The sequence below is a fragment of the Canis aureus genome, chromosome 32, assembly GCF_053574225.1.
Source record: "Canis aureus isolate CA01 chromosome 32, VMU_Caureus_v.1.0, whole genome shotgun sequence".
Lineage (NCBI taxonomy): Eukaryota > Metazoa > Chordata > Mammalia > Carnivora > Canidae > Canis > Canis aureus.
In genome coordinates this window covers 10,659,143-10,681,910 of record NC_135642.1, presented here as the reverse complement: position 1 = coordinate 10,681,910, position 22,768 = coordinate 10,659,143, and the positions used below count along the sequence as shown (strand labels likewise).

The following is a 22,768-nucleotide window of genomic DNA, read 5'->3' as shown; positions in this document are numbered from 1 at the left end:
AGCAATCAGGCACTTCAACCCATTTTACAAAAGGAAAGGTATGTCCCACCCAAAAAGCATGTCAGTGCCATGGGGACAGGGGAATGGGTTGATTCTCATCATTCATCGACCTACCCAAACTATTCTGGACCTACTATGTGCCAGGAATTTATCTCTGGGTATGTAGTGGTATACAATGCAGTTTTGCACCTGGACCTTACATTCTAGTGATAGGAAAGATTCAATAAACTAGTAAAACGTTAAATACACACAGTAATTTTAGAAGGTGATAAGGACTATGAAAAGAATAAAATAGGTAATATTGGGGGCAGCCCAGGTGGCTCAGCAGTTTAGCGCCACCTTCAGTCCAGGGTGTGATCCTGGAGACCCGGGATCAAGTCCCACGGTGGGCTCCCTGCATGGAGCTTGCTTCTCCCTCTGCCTGTGTCTCTGCCTCTCTCTCTCTCTCTCTCTGTGTCTCTCATGAATGAATGAATGAATGAATGAATGAATGAATGAATGAATAAATAAATAAATAAATAAATTTATATATATATATGGTAATATAATTGTGAGGACTTCCTAAGTTAATTAAGAAGGTCAACTGAAGTCTCATGGGAAAGATGTCAGTAAATTAGGGTCCAAAGGATGAAAAGAAGGCAGCAACTCAAAGAACTGAGGTCAGAATGACTAGGTATGCAAGTACAAAGGCCCTGAGGCAGAGGCATGCTCTACACATTCAAGGGAAGAAGCCATTATGCCTAGACTGAATCCTACAAGGAGAAGGTAGCCTGAGGTGAGGCTAGAGGGCTTGGTGGGGGCCAGGGTTTTATAGGGCTTTGTAGGGCTGTGTAGACCAAAGTAGGGATATAATAACTGGACCAGGATAAGAGTAACAGGATAATGGAAAACCACTGGACAGTTTAATGCAGAAGGTGACACAATTTGATTTGCATTTTTGTAAGAAGACTGGCTGCTATGTGAGAGAGAGATTGTAGGAAAAGAGCAGAGACAGAGAGACCAGTTAGGGGCCAATGCTACAGTCTTGCACTAAGGTGGAGCTCTGAGCACTGAAGGACCATGTGGAATATTCCTGGCCTCTCTACCCTGCTGCCATGGGGGAAATGCAGTCAAATATCCTTACAGCCCCTGTGTCCACTCAAAGAAAGACCTCTTAATTTAGGCATTCACAGAGTAGAATATTGCCCTGCATGTCTTTTTTCCCTTTATTGGGTTAAGGTAACTGAGGATTGGAATAAATTCTCCTACATATCCTTTTGTACCTAGAAATGTGGTGACTGTGGGACACTTCATTTCCTTCTTTAATCTTCCAGTATCTTAACCTAAACCCAAATTGGTCAGAATTCGCAGAAGGAGAGCATCAATCATACCACAGTGAACTCTGGTAACAGCTGATGATACCAGCTGACTAACATTATTTATCTTTGTTCATGTTTTGCATATTTTGGCAAGGTCATCCCCTCTAGCCTTCTGAGATTAAACAGAAAGAAGCTGCTATATGATTCCTGTGCTCCAGTTTGAACTCAGAACGTTGATGGATGCCTTAGCTGGTACTCACCCCAATCCCGTAGCTCCTGCTGGGTTTTGATAGCTCTAAGTGACAAAATTTGCATTTATTATTTCTAAGATAATAGTTTTAAATCATTTACATGTTGCAACTTCTGATTTTGCAAGCCATGAGCATGACATTACATGCTTGATTTTCTGAGATCACCCTAATTTTCATATACTTATCCTTTTCAATAAACCTGACTCATTCAATACATAACAAAACAAAGTTCATATTGATACTGTTGTAGTTTCATGTAAGTTTCTCCAAAATCAGAAATAATTACTTGTCAAGCCCCTTTCCCCGAATCTTGTTTCTATAATACCATCAGCATCAATAACCTCTGCCCCTGAGAAAGTTGCAAGAATGTGTAATTTTGTACATCATTGATTCCTTCAAAATAAAGTATTCATTGCATACTTGCTACTTGCCAGGCTTGTGCTGTGCCCTCAGGAAATTCATAGCCAAATGCAGTTTCAGCTGTGGGGCTCTAATTAATAAGAATTTAGTAAATAACGTTTGGTCATCATCATCAGCTAATTTCTTTCAACTCTGTTGGGTAGACGTTATAGCAAATATCTAGGTACACTACATGACAAGGAGAGAGGCCAGGAGAACAGAAGATCTAGCAACATATAATTTATTTCTGCCTTCACTCATTTCCCCAAAGCCTCTTTTAAAGTTTGCAGTTAAGGAGAACAAGCAGTTTGGGTTCTCAACTCTATGGACTATGTTTCGATGACTTGGTAAGAAGACTTTCATCTTTCCCCATTCACTGCACATTTTATTCCAAAGCCAGATTGACCTTCATGATATACAAGGAGCATGTCTTGTCCTCAGCTCCCTAGTGCACACAGTTCATCCAGTATACTGTCGTGGGCTGATGGGCTTGCCTAGTCGGCCAGGCCAGGCTTGTCTCACACCTTTGCCTTCAAACACCCTCTGCTTTCCACCCCCTGCCTGCACTGTACCCCAGTTCCCAAACACCATCTATTTCTGTACCTTCCTTCTGCAGTAGGAAGAACAGACTAGGAGTCTGGACACCTGACTTTAACCCCCACCTCTATTTGTTCATTAGCTGGGTGACCTATAGCATTTTTTTTTTTTTTTTTTTGCCTCCTGAGTCTCACTTCTTCATCTTTCAAATTAGACATCATAATATGAACCTTGCAGAGTTGCTGTAGAGAGAAAGAAAACATTAGATAGCAGCTGTGAAAGCACTAGGTATCATCGGTGCCCAATAAGTGTTTGTTCCTCCTCTTTATGATCCTTCAAGTTAGAGCACATGCTATAGCACATGCTATAGGCTCCCTGCCCTAAAGCTGAGCAAGTGGTTCTGGGGGATGTTCATGCAACAGTTGATCTTCAGGAAACAAATGGTCAGCAGAAGACACGGCCACATGTCCTCAGACACAGAAACCTGGAGCTGGAAAATTCTAGCAGACTATCTAGCCAATCTCCTATTTCAGAGATGAGGAAACCAAAGCCCAACGAAGAACCAAGGCTGGACTCCTGCCCTCTGTTCATTACTTTTCATCGGACTGAGAAAGTGAGCCAGAATTCACTGAACCCATCACACACACAGGAATGCCTCAGGCCAAGGCTGGGACTGGACACAGTCTGGAGAGCTTCCTCATAAGAGTTTAGCCCATTGCCTTACTCCATACGAGCCTGCTCCTACTCAGCACTTACTGGACTCCTACAAAATGTTAGGTCCACACCTACGAGGAGAATAATAAGATATCTGAGATGCACCTTATCCCACCCTGATCCACTCCCCCCGCCCCCCGCCCAGCTAGGGAGGAGTCATGTGTTCAGATAATTGCCATGTGGTGTGGGAACTGCATCCACCACCCCCCATAGGAACCCCAAACAACGCAGAGAAGCTCCCCTGTTGAACAGAAAAATCTTTACAGAGGAGACAGAGGACTGAGGCCTTTACAAATAAGCAGCTGAAGGTACAGGTGTTGGGAAGGGCATTCTCATTTGGTCATTGATTTTCATTGTAGAAGCACATGCTAGAGGGGAGGCTGCCCACCTGTGTCTGCTGGGAACAATCTGGCTCCATGAAGGACAGCCAAGGACTAGGCCAGGAATATTTTTGAGCCAAATGCCAGTGACCCAATATCATTCCTGATTCATTTGTTTTACACAAATTTCTTCCAAGGGTCCCTCACCACCTTCCTTATTGCTGGAGCTGAAGTGGGCCTAGATAAAATAAATCAGAGCCTTTGGGAGTTTCTCCAAACTTCCAAAGGAAAAAAGCAAAACTAAACTAAACAAAACCCAGAAGCAAATGGGAAGCCTCTTAAGTGAGAAATAAGTGGATAACTTTTCAGGAAAAAAAAAAAAAAAGGTATTGGTGCACAACAGGCTGGTTGGGTCCTCCAGGAGGCAGGCACCGAGATCCGAGTTAGGAATCCTATAGATTTGTTGGAGATAAGGCCCGTGAAATGGAAAGAGAAGAGGAAGCAGGGATGGGTAGAGAAAGGCCTCAGACCCTGATAGAGTCCTGACACCTGGGAAAAGTAAAGGGCAGGAAGGAGGATTGGGTAAGATGTTCAGGTGCAAAGATTGCTGGGAGAGATGAAACAGTTGGCTCCTGGGCCTCCGTGAGCTCAGTCTTGGCTGGGGCTGCCTGGGCGGTGCTAGATCAGTCCCAAAGCTGAGGCAGATCCCAGGGCACCTGCAGCTGACAGCAGGCCTCACAGTGGTTTCTTGCTGCAAGAATGATCTCAGCGACACATCTCCAAGACTGCTGAATGCATGCATCACCTTGGGGGAAAAAAAAGAATTTAGAAGGGAATTTACTATGCTGGTAGTTAGAAATTCATTCTTTTCTTTCTTTCTTTCTTTCTTTTTTTTTTTAATTCATGAGAGACAGAGAGGCAGAGACACAGGCAGAGGGAGAAACAGGCTCTATGCAGCAGCCTGGGCCAAAGGCAGATGCTCAACTGCTGAGCCACCCAGGCGTCCCTAGAAACTTGTTCTGATCATAAGATAACAGATTAATTATAGGCTCTATTTCTTGGTTAATTATCGGTGTCTGGAAGGGAAGACTCAATCCCTAGCATTTATGACTGGCCTGGGTTGAGGGTAAAGCTTTGGTCCTGGCACTCTGGCCTCCCCAGGAACCAAATTCTATGCTTGAGCAAGCCACTCAACTGTCTGATCAGTTGGAAAGAAGGATAAGTCAATGCTCTCAGCCAGAGAGAGAGATCAGAGAAGGCAAAGAGGAAGAAAGCTGCTAGACCTCAAGCACCATGAGTACAGGATCCCATTGGTCTTTTCCCGCACCGAGAACGAGGTTAGCTGCTCTTAGTATCTGGCACATGGAGGCCCCTAATGGATATGGGATGAAGGAATGAATGAATGCATGAACAGATGAATGTCCCCCACCGCTTCCCAATAACACAATTCTCTCCCACATTTATCCCTCCCTGTGTTTAGCTTCTCAGACATACTCGTTTTGATTTTGTCGTCTGTACTTTTACGTGCCATGCTCTCTCCATTGGGGTTACGTGGTGGAAGACAGAATCCTTTCTAACTAGGTCAGGCAGCAAGAGCTTAATTTCAGGACATTCAATTGCTTAGAGAATCGTTGGGCAGGCTGGAGAAACAGGGAAACAGGCTTGGGGACAAACTCCTGAACACAGAACCGGCCCAGCCAGGGTGCTGCTTCCTCTTTTACCACCAGGAAGCTACCTCCACCAGCACTCCACTGCCACAGCACAACCAGGAAGCTGCCGAGATCTGGAATCTTCCACCACTGCCAGCCCGGATCCCACCACACCTGCGGGGACACCAGTGAATATCCCACACGGCCTCTCACCACCCAGGAAGCTAACAAACCAACTCTGGAAAGGCCGAATGCCTTCACGTGCCTGTTGGTCCTCAGAAGCAGCAAAGGCACGGTCCCTGCCCCATGTCTGTCTTCCAGATCTACGTGAGTGCCCCTGGTGGGTCAACCTTGAATCACCTCAGGAAGCTGAGCTTCCAGGGAGTTGAGAAAATGTAGTGGTTTTGTTTGTTCGGTTCTAGCCTCTGCAGGATAGAGGCAAGTGTTCTCAAAGTGGAGCAGAATGAAGTGATGAGCCATTCCATCACAGTCCCAATGTGAGGAAATCACAGAGAAGGTCTCATCTTCCACCTTCTATCCGTTGCAACCTAGGCCCCTTGGGGCCAAAGCTAAAGGCAGCGTTGTGTGAAAAGATTGAAAACAATTCACGTCTATTTTCTAAGGAGACAGAAGAGCAGGAATCATTGATCATTGATTGTTAGTTGACTTCCACAAGGGCATGTCATCAATGGGCTCCCTGGATCCTCTACCCCATGCAGAGTGTCATGTGGTCACTGATGTCACCCTGAGATTATGACTTTTGTGAGGTCAAGGAGTTAACAATCCTAAATACTTCATAGCAACCCCAAACCACAACTTCTGGGTTTGACTTTCGTTGCTCTTATAACTTCTGCATCTCCGTGTAGAGAGTTCTGTTATCATCATTATAACCTTGTGGGGCTTTTTGTTGTTTTTTTTAAGATTTTATTTATTTATTCCTGAGAAACATAGAGAGGAAGAGACATAGGCAGAGGGAGAAGCAGGCTCCCTGTGGACAGCCTGGTGTGGGACTCGATCCCAGGACCCCTGGGATCATGCCCTGAGCCAAAGGCAGATGCTCAACCACTGAGCCACCTAGGTGCCCCATCATTATAACCTTGTTACCATTACCCAGGAAAAATGCCTGCCACACCACAAACACTATAGATATAAGTAATAGGCATGTTGAATAAGTATGAGCTTGCGTTGCTCATGATGTACTCAGAATGTACTCAGAACTGTTTTTGTCTCCCATCGTACTGTAATGATTTCTTCAGTGGATTAACCTTCCCTGCCCTTGGATAAAAATCCTGGCAGGTGTTTTGGCTTTTTGTTTTCTTTTCTTTTTTTTGCTCAACTTTAGGTAGTAGCACAGTGTTGAAGTCATTTTGGTCACAATAATGTCTAGTCCCATGTAATGACCAAGAGGCTGATTTGACTCCTCTCTCCATGGGCCAGCCTCAGGCTGGAAGTCCACAGTGGGGAAGGAGCCTTGATACTTCAGCTTTCCTCTTCCTATCACAATCTTCTGCACTCCCTCGCTGTCCGAGCTAAAGGAGAAAAGGAGGGGTGGAGGGATAAGACAATACTTCCTTGGCAGATGGCTCTGTGCTCCCTGGGCCTGGGACATGGTGCATGCTAGTGTCCCTGGGTAAGGGAACCCTCTGTCTCATAAAGTGCTTTTGTAGGTCTTCACGGGTCTCATTTCCCCTGCAGGCTCTTTTGACCTAGGGAATGCACTTCTACTCTTGGTGGCCTCTTATGACTCCTTCCTCATCGCCTAGGTATTGGGCAGTGTACTGCTGGCTCTTTTTTTCTATGGAGTTTCTCTTCTCTCCTCTCTCTTAAGGTAGGACCATTCTTACTGGATGCAACCCAAGGTGGTTCCACCTCTCGTCTTTCCCAAGTAGCCTTTGTCTAGTCCACAGGAAATGTCTCCTTGCCCTGAAATGATCTTGATCTGACTGAGGGGCCAAGAGACAGGAAACATGTCTTCAGAGTTACTTCTATAAATCGGCAGAGAGTACGGAGATAGTGGGCTTTGTTTTATACTTTCATTGGTGGGTAATAATGATTGTGTTGGTGTCTCAGTCAAAACAGGGGCAGGAATGGTCCCATCATAACATCCTGCAATGCATGCTTGCTTAACCCCCTCACAGAGGGTCCCTGAACCTCCCTGACCCTCTATCTGACTGGCTAATGTTTCTCAATCTTTCACCTTTCTCAGATTTTCACATGTTCCCTCCATATTTGCCTCCTCCATGAAGTCCTAATCCATCTGCATGTGCATGCCCCTCCCCCCCCAACACAGTTAACTTCCTCCTTGGAGCTCCCTTAGGAATCTTACATAAACCAGTTATCACATTTTATGTTACTTTCTCCCCCAACTCTTTGCCTTACATAGGAGCCTAAGAACTCTTCAAGGACAGCACCCATGTCTTAACCAACTCATACCTCTAAGTCAATTCATACCATACCATACTTAGCTCATACCTCTAGCACCATAGTCTATTCAAGGCAATCAATTCATGGGTTCAACATGAGTTTATTGAGCAAACACAGTGAACAAAACAGACAAGGCCTTTGCCTTCATGACACTCAAAGGAAACCAAGAACATTGGGGGCACCTCATTGAATCTCCTGGTTTGTGCTGGGCGCCTTGCAGATGCAGCCCAGTAAACAGACACAGTGAGATTCTCAACTACTTAACATGGATGTCCAGCACACTTCTGAACAGTTCCCACAATTACTGCCAGAGAAGTCTGACCTATCCCACTAAGGTGGATTCACCCATTCAATGACACAGATTAGTCTCTTTTTTTTTTTTGACACAGATTATTCAAAAGAAGGCCTGTGAGTGACCTGAAAGTCATTGGGGGATGATTTTACATTCCATGAGAAAGCTTATTCTCTCCAGAGCAGTGTGCCTCTCCCCATGAGTCACCTGAGCACACACCCAGGCCAGGCTTCCCCAGCAATGATGCCAGTCTGTGCGTGAAGAAAGGGAAAGAAAAATATGCTCCCATAGCATATGTCCTCGCCTTCTCTTCTAAGAAGAGAGTATGTCTTATTAAGGTTGTAGGTTGTAGGCGGACCGTTTTGTTGTATTTTTTTATGTGAGGTAGGGAAGGGCAATAATAATAAGGCAGGTCACACCTGAACATTGGAAGTGAAAAATATCTGAGTCTGAATCTGTACTGCTAACAACTTCTGTGCAGCAAACTCACTGACAGCAGTAGTCTTCCCATAGATAATACCCTAAGGGCAATAGGGCCTGGAAAGGGCCTTCTATTCAAAGCACATTCCTTCCCTCACTCTACCACAAAGCAAGAAACTCCCACCGTGGAACTCTGCCTAAAGCGAGTTTCTAGATGGCCACAAACGGCAGTGGACATCAGAAATTCCAATGATAGTTATTGACAGTAGTTTCCCGAGCCGTAACTATTTTGATTCACTGTCAGAGCCCAAAATACTACAGTATTTTCTGTCACTTTTTCTATATTTGTTATAGAATTTGCTCTGCATAGATTCCATTTGTCAAGTGCCTATCACTAATCTCAAAGGATACAAGATAGGGGAGACCCAACAAGGGAAAAGTTGACAGATCATGTCCAGACTTTGGGTACACACAGGGCAGAACAGTCCCAGGAAGGCAACACTGAGGAAGACCAGGCTCTGGAAGGAAGAAGGAATCCCTCAGAAAAGACAAACCACATCAAATCAGTGCATAGGCTGCTGGTTGCTGGGAGGAAGGGAGGTGCAGTCCTGGGTTCAACATAATTATAGGCAGCAAAGACGATGGCAACTTTTTCTTTTAAAATCTATCTAGTCTCTTAGAAGTCCTCCTAGCTAGGATTCCCCTGTCCTGCATAAACCTTTCTTGTAGAAGATGGTGTCAGTACCACAAAATCAAGTCATGAGTCAGCTGAGCTGCCAACTCACCAAGCATGAGGGTGGCTCAGATTGGACAGAACTGGCTTTTCCAGGCATCTTTACTCAACCAGCTGATCCAGAACTCCCTTGCAAAAACGAGGCATCCCTTCAGTAAACACCATTGGTCTTCTCCTTGCATTTGGAGCTGGGTTTTGCTTTATGGCACTGACAGTGGAGGCCAAGAATAGAAATCCTCGGCGCTAACTAAAAGTTACCTAACTTTGCCACCAGGACCGGCAGGAGCACCACTCCACCTACTTTACAAGAGACTTCTGCGAAAAATAGGCCAAAAGAATGCTGAATCTGCAGATATCAATGCAAATTTTCAGCCTGACACTCTGCCCTGTGGCTCTCCCTTTCGGACGTGCTATTCCTGTTTCATAGGTCTCCTTATTTCACCCTCCATCCTCTGCCCCACAATGGGTGCCACACAGAGTCCAAATTCCCTGCATTTGCTCCTCCTGTTCCCCTAGTCTGGAATGTTTCCCCCTTTTGTCTCTCTCTCACACAGCTTCTAAGATCCAGGTCTAATTTTCAACCTTCTATCAAGGTTCTATCTCTATTATTGAGAACTCCAAACTCCAGAAATTCCTACCTGTACTTATAAGCTATAGGGACAATTCTGAAATCTGGGACAAAGCAAAAGTTTCTAAGAAGATTTTTAAAATATTTACCATTGCTTTCCTCATACTGTCTGAATTTGAAATTTGAGAAATGAGGCAGGAAAATCCGTCTTTTGATTTCGGTTTGGCTTTTTTTTTTTTAATGTTCCCATAGACCCTCATTTCAGAGCCATTGGTCTGTAAAGAAACACACTGTACTTGACACATACTATTATATAATCTCTCAATTGTTTTTGAGTTTGTTTGCTATTTTGTTTTTTCTACCAACCCATCAGCTCCTCTGGCCAGGGGCAGAGCTACACACACACATACACACACATGCACGCACACACAGTCCAGTGCAGTATTAAGTACACCATGAAGAGAAAAATAAATCATTCTTGCTGGATTACTACACTTCATGAGGAAAGAAGGAAATGGAATGGTGGGAGAGTAAATTATTCATACTGTCTTCCTTTTGTTGTGATTTTATGAAGAACAAATCCTGCATGTGACCTAGACCATTCTCTCAAGAACTAGTCATAAAAGGGAGGGTTGTGGCCAAAATCCAGAGCATGGACAACACCAAATGCTGGTGAGGATGTAAATTAGCAGGAATTTTCATCCATTGCTGGTGGTAATACAAAATGGTGCAGCCACTTTGGAAGGCAGTTTGGCAATTTCTTACAAAACCAGACATGCTGCTTTTACCACACAATCCAACAATGGCTCATCTTGGCATTAATTCAAGTGCATTGAAAATTTATGTCCACACAAAAACCTAAACATAGATACTTATATCAGATTTATTCATAATTACCAAGCCTTGAAAGTAACCAAGATATCCTTCAGTAGGTGAATGGATAAATAAACTGTGGTACATCCAGACAATGGAGTATTATTTAGTGCTAAAAAATGAGCTATAAAGCCATAAAAAGATACAGAGGACACTTCAATGCATATTACTAAGTGAAAGAAGCCAATCTGAAAAGGCTACATACCATATGAGTACAACTGTATGACATTCTGGAAAAGGCAAAACCATGGAGACCGTGAAAAGATCAGTGGTTGCCAGGGCTGGTGGTGAGGGAGGGATGAGTATATGGAGTGGAGGATATTTAGGGCGGTTAAAACCATTCTATTTGATATGATAGTGGTGGACACATGTCACTATTAATTTGTCCAAACCCACAGAATGTAAAACACCAAGATTGAACCCTCATGTCTAACTATGACCTTTGGGTGATAGGTCGATGTAGGTTCATCAAGCCTAACAAATGTGGTAACAAATGAACCACTTTGGAGGATGTTGATAATAGAGAAGGCTATGCATGTGTGTGGTGAGGGAGTATATCAGAAATCCCTGTGCCTTCTGCTCATTTTTGCTGTGAACTTAAAACTGCTCTAAAAAATAAAGTCTATTTTTAAAAAGCGGGGGAGAGGGTAAGTTATCTCTGTACCATATGACAACCCATGCATTCCCATCAAGTCTCACTCTAGTAAAAGGAGGTTTATGATGAGGATACAATGCTGGAATCTTATAGGGATGGCAATTAAGTAAATTCAGACCTTAGGAGAACCAAAAAGCCATCAAAATATTAATAATAACAATAATAGCGACCATGTCATGAGTGTTTACCCTGTGCCAGGCACTGTGCTAAACAGTTCACCTGATAGCAATATTCCTGCTTTACGGATAAGGAAATTGAGTCCTAAATAAGTTAGGTAATTTGCCCACATACATAAATAACAGAGTCTAGATTCAAACCCAGTCTATCAGACCCCAGAGTTTAAGTGTTTGTTTTCATTTTCATCTCTTATTATCCTAGGGCTCTTTCTTTTGTCTGCCTTTCCCCGCGCAAGAATTCCCACTACTTCCTCATCTACTTACATGGGACCCACAATGGCCAGCCTCATCTCCAGAGCTTTTAGAGAGTTTATCTTATCTCTAGAACTCCTAATTCACTTGAAAAAGTATGGCAAGCCAATGGATTGATGGGCTTTGAGACTGGTTTCCTTCAAGGATTCCATCAGCTATGGCTAGTCCCATCAGCTCTGGCTTATTGGCTCCTGGATTAATACCTGTCACCCCAGAGCTACAGGTAGTACAGGCAATTTTTCTGATATGTCCATCATACCAGAATATCACTTATTATCCTTAAAACCGGAATCCGGGAATAAACATGACTTTCCTCACATGTAGAATCAGGCTAATAATGATATACTTCCATGGCGCTATTATGAGATTCATTTTTTCAAGATATTTATTTATTTATTCATTGATTCATTGATTCATTCATTCATAAGAGACACAGGGAGAGGCAGAGACACAGGCAGAGGGAGAAGCAGGCTCCAGGCAGGGAGCCCGATCTATGTCAAGTGTAGAGAACAGTGCACAGCACACAGCAGTTGCTATGAATGGTATTATTGTTCAAGCTGTACTACAGGTCCTTTTGTGCAAGGCTTCCAGGATGCTATGCCCTTGATCTGCAAATTAGTTTGTTTTCCTGACCTGCCCCTTTCAAGAACATTTGTCTCAACAATTGCCAGACTTAAATGTCCCTGTTAACAAATCCTTTTTCTAGTGCAGGTTTGATAACACTCTTAAACCACGATTTAAAAAAAAAAAAAAAAAAAAAAACTGAAAATTCACTGAGTACATTTGAAGATCTACTTGGCTTTATTAAATGATTAATGAATCCAGCAGCATCCATCCCTTCTAGGAATTAGAAAGGCCCTCTGAGGAGTTGTACAAAATAGAAGGCTTTTACAGGCAGAAGGAAGGTGGGGTGAGGAAGTTATTAGCCAAAAAAAAAAAGAAAAGGCCAGTTCATCTTTTGAGGGGAAGGGAATGGCAGGGGTCTTATTATACAGATTATCACCCTTGCACAGATCAGGGAATTTCAGATTGACCATTTAAAGATCACATTTCTCCCAAAAATAAAAAATAAAATAAAGATCACATTTCTGGGAGTAGTCTTGGTTTACTGTAGGTAGTAGGTAGTGGGGCAAATAACTTTATTTTGGGTCAATTTTTTCTTTTCCCATACAACAAAGGTAGGTGATTCTCAGTCTGAAAATGTCCAGGGACATTATTTTAAAATGACCCAAATCAATGCTAGCCTTTTTTGGGGGGGAAGGTAATCACAAAACCAGGCCTTCTTCTCCTTCTCCTTCTCTCCTCTCCTTCTTTCTTCTTCTTTCTTCTTCTTTCTTTTCTTCTTCTTTCTTCTTCTTTCTTCTTCTTTTTCTTCTTCTTCTTCTTCTTCTTCTTCTTCTTTTCTTCTTCTTCTTCTTTCTCTTTCTTTTTTTACTAAGCTCCAACATGGGGCCCAATCTCATGACCTTAAGATAGAGACCTGAGCCAAGATTAAGAGTCAGATGCTCAATCAACCAACTGAACCACCCAGGAGCCCCATAAAACCAGTCTTAAAGGAAGAAAGCTGAGTTCACAGAAAGGATAGGCAGAAATGCCCTGCAGCAAACTCTGCTCCTGAAATCACATGTTTGGTTCCACTGGTCCATTTAACCAGGAAACAATTCATTAATGGCCACGAATAACAGGGGAAAAGGAGGATCAGATTGAGCTTGTCCAGACAACAAAGTAATTTATGCATTTGCACAGGATGCCTAATAATGCCACGATGGCAATCTGGGGAATTTAAATGTTTCCAGATGATTGCTACGAATCTTGGCATGGTTCTTCTCGCATCAACTCAAGCAGCGCTTTATACAAAAGAGGCATTCAGGTTTTTGTTGACTTGGTAAAGAGTAAATAAAGAACACAATGAGAAGCAGTACTGTCATGAAATCTCATCCAAATAAATAAGGGATTTCCCAGCCCATGTCACATAACAATCACCAAGTTACATGTGTGTTATTTCAAATTCCTCCTTTGATATTCCCAATTGTTGCCTAGGGAGCAAAGGCCTCTATTATTCAATTTTACAGATGATAGAATTGAGGCCCAGCAACTTGCCACTCCTTGCCACTGCTAGTAAGAAGAACCTAGTACAGAACCCTGGTCCCTGAACCCACATGTTGGTTCCCTGCCCCATGCTGGCTCTGTGGTGCACCCTGACAAAAACTGTGGAAGGAAACTTCCAGATGGTGAAACGAACTAACTGGTCAAGAAATAATCAATGTCTCTTAAAGTATGCTCCCTAAATCCCTAAAGTGCCATGACACTTCGAGAATAAGCTTGGGAATTATTGCTCACCAGATAATCTACCTTGATGTATAGACCACATCTGAGACTCCGAGCAAGCAAAACTGCCACATAGAAACATGTACAACACATTAACCTTGTATTCCTCAAAGTGATTTGACCACAAAATTCTTTGTGTATGTGTTATTAATATCTCACAGAGGAATATTCTTTGGAAAATGTCTTAGATTATGTTAAAAACAATTATTCAGGGACATAAGTAAATTAAAAATTATGCCTCAATCTATTTTGCCTAATCCCTAGCTTCTTAGGCCCTAACTAATTTCTAGAAGCAATACTAATTGTAAGGAACATCTGGCCATGTAGCCCACTATTAGGAAGTACATAAGGAGGATAAAACTTTCGAAAATTAAATCAGGCTTTAGGAGGGAAGATTAAAATGAAAATAGAGTTTCTATCCCTAACCTCCTGGTAGTTGACAGAAACTCCAGGAGTTTCTTCATTTTTCTTCTCCACCTACATAGTTCTTCATGTATCTAGAGCTATGTCAGCAGTGTGAGGAGTAAGATGTTTCTCCTTCTCTTCCTGTCTTGTGGCTTTCCCCACGAAGAACTTCCTCTAATTTGGAGGGAGAAAACTTTGGCTTTCTTGGAGAACAGCATCTTATATGTGAAGTGGGAAGGTCACCCCGTAGCTGCCAGGAACAATGACTGGCAGCATTAAGGAAGAAGGGACTGTAACTTAACAGGCCTTTCAAAAACTTTTATCAAGAGTCAATTAACCAACCAACTGCACAAACAGAGTGAGCCCTTTCATTATCAAACTCCTTGCAAGCACCTTCTTGTCCCTGACTGCATGCTTTGCTGGGGGAGGCAAATTATGCTCAGAGACCAGATGTGTCTTTCCAGCCAATTTCCAACTGTGGAAATTTTATAAGCTAACAGGATACAGGATAACATTTTTAATAAGCCAAAAAAGAACTAAAATTGTAATCCTGTGAAGGATTAATCACACTATTGTTTCAGGCAAGGAGAAGGGAAAGGAATAAAGTCCAAATTTAGTTGAGGCGTGCCTTTACACAAGACGGTACTTGAGAGCTATGGCTGTAGCCAACCCAGAGCTGAAGTCCAGCTGCCAGCACAGAAGAAAGAGGTCCCTGCTGCTAGAGCATGTTGCTGGGAAACAGTGGGGCCAGTGTCCATGGGCAAGAGGGTCTTTGTGGGGCCACCTTGTGGCTTTTGCCTCTGCTGGTAAGGAGTCGCCTTTACTGCCGCAGGAGTTAACTGCCTCAAGGTCTTCAGAGAGCTATTCAGATCAGTGAAATATGTAGTAGCCTCACCTAGATAGAACGTTCTCGATAGTCCTCACAAACTCAATATTTATGTCTAAATGTACCCTTGCTTTCTCATCTGTCTTTACTGATACCCCCAGTGGAACCCTCAGCAGCTACTAAATTGTTATCAGCTAGAAGAGATGAAATGGTGCTCACTTGGGCATCACAGATACTAAAAACTGGAAGGTTGCAGAGAAGTCAGCATGGCCCCTGCGCAAGGATGACACACAGACTCCTGAAGCGGCCCACGGAGCCCACGAAGTGATGACAACCTGACACAACTGATTTCATCCTTACCTCAAAACAACTCTACTTCTAAAAACAAATTCTTGTTTGCCTTTGTCATAAACAGGTGAGTTAAAACAACTTCACCCAAGTCACACTGAGTAGATTTGAAGTCACACCAAACCCATATGCAGCCCTGCAGCTCCCTGGTTCTCTACTAAAGCAACTTCCCTTGAGAGAGTTAATTTTGAGTCTTCTTGGCTTCCCCCACCCCAACATACACCCTTGCCTTTTTATCCAGATTAAATCATTGAACCAAATTAGCAATTTATGGCATATATTTCCCACTTGGGGGAACACAGGAGCTTCCTTGCCTGTGGCCGTTCTGTGAGGCAGCAGTGTTTAAGATACTTGGCTTTACCCTGGGCAAACGGTGGGTTTACACAATGGCCTGCTTTCTGCAACAACTTTTCCTTCTTGCATGATCCAAAATGGCCTCCCAGAGGCTTTCCTTCTACTCAGGTTCTCATGTCTAAGGTTTCTTCCTCAGCATCAGGACAGTTCTCTCAGGAAACAGTCTTGAGGCTGAGGGCAACAAGCCTCAGAGGTCAGCCCCTTCTCAAGCCCACAGCCCAGCTGTGGGCATTGCTTCCTTCGTGGCCTCAGGCCTCTCTCCACAAACAGGGTTTCTCAAGACTGAGATGGTGAGTGCCTTCCCGAGCCATAGCTGCGAGGTGGATGGGGGGGTCCACAGCCACCCCTTCCACCTGACCCACCAATGCTCTTGCCCAGCACCCTTGAAACAGAGGTTTCCCAGTGAGATTATGCACTTCTTCACAGCCCCCCTCTGGGGCCCCAGAGCACAGGCCACTGGGCTCCATCATTTGGTCAAAACTGTCTAACCAACACTGAGTACTTTTGAGTCACCTCTCTGGGAAGGCCAGTGTGCTACTATCTCTTTCATCTCTCTCTTGCCCAGGGCAAGAGCAAAATGAACTCTCCAGGAATTACAGAGCAAAGCATTCTTCCGTGAGGATTTTTAACCACTCGGTAGAAAAAAGCACCCCTGCTCAACTGATTCTCCTTTGCTGCCTGAAGGTCCTTTGTGACATTTATATCACTCTGCCTAGGTTCGAAGTGGTATTTTTCTTGAAGGTTAAGAACAATATCTTTAAATGATAAAGTTATTTAAATAATAAAAGAGAACACCTATAAAATGCACATTAAATGCTTTATAAATGTTAATGTTTACATTGTATAAATAGAATCAGTATTGATAAACTCATAAAACAATGCTATGAGATAGTTACTATTATATCCATTGTACAGATTGGAAAACTGAGGAAGAGGAAGGTAAATCCCCTTATAGCCAGTACAGTGAGTGGAAGAGCTGGTGTTCCTTTTTCCCTCCCAGACTCTTTGTCCTGGTGTCTTCACTGCAAGGTGTTATTCCCTCTGGAAAAGATTGTCTCTCTCATTCTCTCTCTCTCTCTCTCTCACACACACACACCCCAGGTTTGCCCTCTGAGGGTCCCGCTGGTGTTGCTGATCTGTTCTGCGGTTCTTCTGGTCTCTATTTCATTGAGTTCTGCTCGAATCTTTATTATCTCTCTTTTTCTGCTTGGTGTAGGCTTTACTTTCGGTTCTTTCTCCAGCTCCTTTAGATGCAAGGTTAGCTTGTGTATTTTAGTTTTTTCCAATTTTTTGAGGGAGGCTTGTATTGCGATATATTTCCTTCTTAGGACTACTTTTGCTGTATCCCAAATGTTTTGAACAGTTGTATCTTCATTTTCATTAGTTTCCATGAATCTTTTTAATTCTTCTCTAATTTACTGGTTGACCCATTCATCTTTTAGCAGGATGCTCTTTAACCTCCACATGTTTGAGTTTCTTCTAAATCTCTTCTTGTGATTGCGTTCTAGTTTCAAAGCATTATGGTCTGAAAATATGCAGGGGACAATCCCAATCTTTTGGTATCCGTTGAGACCTGATTTGTGACCCAGTATGTGGTCTATTCTGGAGAAAGTTCCATGTGCACTTGAGAAGAATGTGGATTCAGTTGCGTTCAGATGCAAAGTTCTGTATCTATCTGTGAAATCCATCTGGTCCAGTGTATCATTTAAGGCCCTGGTTTCTTTGTGCTTAGAGGATCTGTCATTTGCAGAAAATGCCACCTTGAAGTCTCCTACTATCAGTTTATTATTATCTAAGTATGTCTTTACTTTAGTTATTAATTGATTGATATACTTGGCAGCTCCCACATTAGGGGCAGTCTCACTGGTGTTATGCCTCTTCTAAAACTTAGTAATCAGAACACTTGAATTCTAAACATTGCCTCCCTCTTTCTTTTCTTCTTTACCCTTGAGCCCTTAGGATAAGTAAGGACACACCAAGCAGTCTCCTCTTCATAGGACTCCTAGAGAAGGTATTGCTGGGTCCCCCCATCATTGGCACAAGGTCTGGGCAGGCCCAGTCAGGTGGAGTGTTTCAGGAGCCCCGGGAGGCAGGAAGGCAAACTGAGCCTAAATGTGCAGGATTTGAGGAGAACACAATGCTCACTTTACCTGGTTTCCAGCTACATGAGAATGTTGTCAGAGGGGACAGTTGTGCTACAAGGTATTTTCTGTCATGATTTCAGACAAAGGATAGCTAGCCCCCCTGAAGATTGAAGCACACGGTAGGATCAAGAAAAACTTTGGGGGAAAAAAAGCTTTGAAATGGGCAAAATGATTGTGTCTCCTTTCACTGGAATGCTACGTATTATCCAGAGGCCCCTTCTGGGGTGGTCAGATCCATCAGAGGTCAATGCCTTTCTTGTTCTTCAACTATTTTGCAACTCTGCTTTTTAACTTGTGGAGGCCTGAGATCTGATGCAAATGATCTCTGTCCATGCTAAAGCAAATGAATCTGGTCCCAGGAAATCACAGTTGAGTTCCACCCTGTGGTGCAGGCTGTTTCTGCATCTATGAGCAAGTTAAAATCAGCATCTCTGGTTGCCCATTTATAAATGACCGGCTTCAGCTTTTCCTCTGAAGCAGTTGTAATATCTTCCTAGTTCTCTCAATATCAGTGACTTAAATCAACTGTTTGACATGTGTTCATTCTATATTCATGTGGGAGTTGCAATTTTACTTTTAAGACAATTACCCTCTAACAGCAGAGAGTCCACAGTTTGATCGCTAACAATAAAATCCTTTCTCACTCCTCTGTTCTCAGCTGGGACCCTAAAATTAGACTACATGCCAGATCACGCTGCTTCTCCAAAAGACTCAGCTCTAGAAGGAAGTAAATGAGGATTTAAAAGGTTTCTTGCAAGGGGACTAGCCATGTTTAATTCATTGGTAAAGAGTACCTGCCTCACTGAGGTTGCACCAGGACAGGCAAGAAAATACCAACAGGCAGCATCTGGCCAAAGAAAGGATGGGAGGGGATTAGGGGATGGGAGGAGAGCTTGGACAAAATCTTCTTAAAGAGAAAGCTGGAGAAAACAAAAGTGCAGAGAGCAGGAGAGAGTTATGACTCCCATCATTTAAGTTATTTGAGAATTGGGGACTCTTTGACTGATATAGTCTCACTTGTCTATTTTTGCTTTTGTGGCTTGTGCTTTTGGTATTATATCCAAGGGATCATTGCCAAGAGCATCAAAATATTATTCAGCCTTAGAAGGAAATCGGCCATATGCGACAACTCTGATGAACCTGGAGGACTCTGTACAAAGCAAAGTAAGCCAGTATTTGGAAGGACAAATACTGCATGTATCCACTTAAATGAGGTATTTAAAATAGTCAAATGCATAGAAACTGAGAGTAAAATGCCAGTTGCCAGAGGCTGGGTAGGGGCAAAAAGAGGGGGTGGCCGTTCAATAGGTAAAGTTTCAGTTACACAAGATGAATAAGTTCTAGACATGTGCTGTACAACATTGTCTATAAATAACAGTACCATATTGTACATCTTAAGAATTTTGTTAAGAGGGTCGGTCTTGTTGGAGAGCAAGGATATCCTGTCCCATTCAAGGTCCTTCTCACTAGAAGAATCAAATTAACATGAGACAGATTCAGAGGAGGAAATCCAATTGAATAGTGTATGTATGGGGAATCCACACAGGCATGGAAATTCCAAAGACAATCAGGCAAAATAAGGTATATGTCATTCTGAGCTAAAGAGAAGAGGATTGGGGTCTGGGGCATCAGAGGAAGGGACTGCAGTCCACAGGGCAATGAGAAGAGCAGATGCTTTGTAATTAGGTGTTGTCTGGCCATACAGATGGGTAACTCGGATAAAATTTATCTGTGGGTCATAATCATTACTCTGGGCAAGACCCTCCATTTAGATTCTTCTGTAGTTAAGGGAGGGCCAAAATTTCTCTTGAGCCTGCAGGGTGCTGACTCTTCTGCTCAGAATAATCTACATGCCACAGTGGCCATTTTAGGGTGGCCTGCCCTCAGCCCTTACAATCTCATGTTAAGGCAATAAAGAAAGGAGGAAGGAAGGAAGGAAGGAAGGAAGGAAGGAAGGAAGGAAGGAAGATGGAGAGAGGGAGGGAGAGAGAAAGAGGGGAATAAAACAGATAAGAAACTTAAAGAAATAATAATTGGGGACTCTTTAAGATTACAACTTTTCTCTGCAATGTTTATTAACTCATACCCAACAACATAGACCAGAACATGGCTATCATGATTGAGGGTAGGCACTGACATTACCTGGGCAGCTACTCCATTCCATGTCCCTCGGTTTTGAGCTCCTTTAATCCTACTTTACCTAAGAACAAAGGGTCAGAGGCAGTGAGCGTTGAGTGATCCACCACCATGCCACTGCCCAACTCCTACACCTTACTTCCCTGCCACCTCCTCCTCTCTACAGACAAAAGCAGACCTGAAACACCACCACCACCACCAGCAGCAGCACCACCATGGCAAGCAGCCTGGGGTCATTAAACAATGAACAGAAAGAAGTATGAAGAATCAGTTGGTTTCTGATCATGGTCCGAAGACTACCTGCATTGGAATTACCTGGAAAACATTTTGGAAATGCAGATTCCCATTCTCCGTGCTGAATTCGTTGATGATTTATATGCACTTGAACATTCGTAAGTCTTCAAATTTTAGTCCAAACACCAAAAAGAGGGGAGCATGTTGCTTATCCGCTGTGGGCCTTAAAAACAAGCCAGAGCAGGATTAGAACTGGGCCCTGGCTATCCTGCCACACAGGCTTCCCCCACCATGCCCTGGGGCCTCTCAGGCACAGTTAAGGTGGAGAAATGAAACTAGCTTGATAAAAGTGTTTTGCTGTTCACCATCTGTTTACCATTTTCAAACCATCTGTTCCTTCTTGTGAACGATTTTGGCTATTAAGGCACTAGGGAGCAGTGATTAGAGCTGGATTCTGGACCTAAAATACCATGACTTTGCCATGGGCACCTGCTCACTCAGTTAAGCATCTAACTATAGGTTTGGGCTCCAGTCCCAATCTCAAGTGGTGAGATGGAATCCCACATCAAGCTCTGTGCACAGCATGGAGTCTGCTTGAGATTCTCTCTCCCTCTCCCTGTCCCTCCCACTTGTCCTCTCTCTCTCTCTCTCTCTCTCCTTCTCAAATAAATAAATCTTTAAAAAAAACTTCTGACTTTGCCACTTCTGGGCTTTAAAACCCTGGGTAAGTTATTTAACCACTCTGTGACTTGGTTTTCTTATCTATAATAACAGTATCTCTCCTATTGTTGTTGTTGGAGATATATTAATTAATACAAGTCGTCACAGTCCACATAACACAGGTCATATAAATTCAAATAAGAATGCATGCAAAGAACTTAAAGAGAGCCTGGTATGTTATAAGTGCTCAGTGAGTAACAACCATCCCTCTTACTATTATTGGCTTCTCTCCTATGATTCTTTCTTTTTTTTTTTAAGATTTTATTGATTTATTCATGAGAGACACAGAGAGTGAGAGGCAGAGACATAGGCAGAGGGAGAAGCAGGCTCCCCGCTAGAAGCCCAACGTGGGACTCGATCCTGGATCCCAGGATCATGACTTGAGCCGAAGGCAGATGCTCAACCACTGAGCCACCCAGGTGTCCCTCCTATGATTATTTCTTAAGATAGGAGGCAGCATTTAACAGTTAACTTGGCTATCAAGGGTTAATACTGAGAGGCAATGATCCAGCTTTGTTCTGAGTCCACTGGCTTAAATTCCTCCATTTGGCCACACCAGTCAAGGTCACTGCCTTAAGGTCCTGCCCAGGTGCAGATTCAGTGAGGACAGGGCTTGACTAGCACAGATTGAATGGGGTAGGAGCATAAAGGGAAACCCAAACATGCCTTTGTGACCGTAAGCTATGTCATTGTTGGTGATTCTTCCCATGGTTGGCTTTCAGTAGTGTTAAAAGTGTATTTTCAGATCCCATCCCCTGACAAAAACCAGAGAGGCATCTATTAGGACAGGGCACAGGCTCCTCGGGTAAGAAGAGTCTAAGACAGCCCCCTCCCATCCTGACTGGATGGATCTTGTTCTTACACATCTCACCCCGAGCTTTCCTTCAAGATCCCAAGCAGAGGACTTTCTTAGGGTGGAGACAAATGTTGAGATCAATCCTGTACAACTGCTGCAGAAAAGGAAATGAGCCTCTTCATAGGCACTTGTAGTGTGAATCTGGTCCTTTAAAAAAAAAATGAGGGATCCCTGGGTAGCGCAGCGGTTTGGCGCCTGCCTTTGGCCCAGGGCGCGATCCTGGAGACTCAGGATCGAATCCCACATCGGGCTCCCGGTGCATGGAGCCTGCTTCTCCCTCTGCCTGTGTCTCTGCCTCTCTCTCTCTCTCACACTGCGTGCCTATCATTACTACTCAATTTAAAATAAAATTATTAAAAAAAAAAAAAAAGACATCAAGAAGTGGCAACTACCAAACTGAAGTCTGTCATTTAAATAAAGAGCAACCACTCCTAATGACAGAGCTGACTGTGTTGAAGTATGCCCTGGAAACAAGAATCACTTGAGGTAATTACTCTTCTTGCTTTCAGGAGAACTCATGAGACTCACCATGCACGCTGGGCTGGAAAGTCATTAAAAGTGCAGAAGCATGGCATGTTATGGTGCTCTGTGTCGCAGAACCCCCAGGCAACCCGAAGGCAACACAGATTGGTAAGTATCACAAGTCTCTGAGGTGCTGCCTGCTTATTGAACAATAAGCATTTGTCCTGTGATGCCCTGGGCACTGAAGGCCACAGTGGATGCACGAGCACTGCCCTGCCTGGCCACTTGCTGTCTGCCTGACTTGGAGTAAATCCTGCAAATCTCTTCAAAGTTCCATTTCCTCATCCAGGATATAGGGAGCCAAGTACTTAAGCATATTAGTTAGCATGCTTTC

The 22,768-nt window shown here is 43.4% G+C and overlaps 1 protein-coding gene, 1 long non-coding RNA gene and 1 other non-coding gene across 8 annotated transcripts in view; 2 read left to right on the top strand and 1 right to left on the bottom strand.

Moving 5' to 3' along the window:
* Positions 1-3,354: 3,354 nt before the first annotated feature.
* The window catches only part of LOC144302979 (uncharacterized), a 22,591-nt gene continuing 3,177 nt past the window's right edge, over positions 3,355-22,768 (bottom strand). Inside the window, exons 3-4 of one of the 2 annotated variants that reach the window (XR_013370016.1) lie at positions 20,418-20,559; positions 3,355-4,324 (exon numbers count right to left, since the gene is read on the bottom strand). This is a non-coding gene — a long non-coding RNA (uncharacterized LOC144302979). Of the gene's footprint in view, positions 4,325-20,029; positions 20,167-20,417; positions 20,560-22,768 lie in introns of those variants that run through there. The other variant, XR_013370017.1, reaches the window with a different exon arrangement.
* Positions 15,332-15,438, top strand: LOC144303706 (U6 spliceosomal RNA). Its single transcript, XR_013370680.1, has one exon. It is a non-coding gene; the product is annotated as a U6 spliceosomal RNA (small nuclear RNA).
* The window catches only part of LOC144302977 (uncharacterized), a 20,227-nt gene continuing 17,746 nt past the window's right edge, over positions 20,288-22,768 (top strand). For 4 of the 5 annotated variants that reach the window (XR_013370012.1, XM_077880570.1, XM_077880571.1 and 1 more), the window contains exons 1-2: positions 20,288-20,494; positions 22,422-22,542. Coding sequence is in view for 4 of the 5 variants with exons in the window: in XM_077880570.1 (XP_077736696.1) it covers positions 20,436-20,494; positions 22,422-22,542 (180 nt within the window). In the remaining variant the exon portion in view is untranslated. Of the gene's footprint in view, positions 20,495-21,771; positions 21,862-22,421; positions 22,543-22,768 lie in introns of those variants that run through there. The other variant, XM_077880569.1, reaches the window with a different exon arrangement.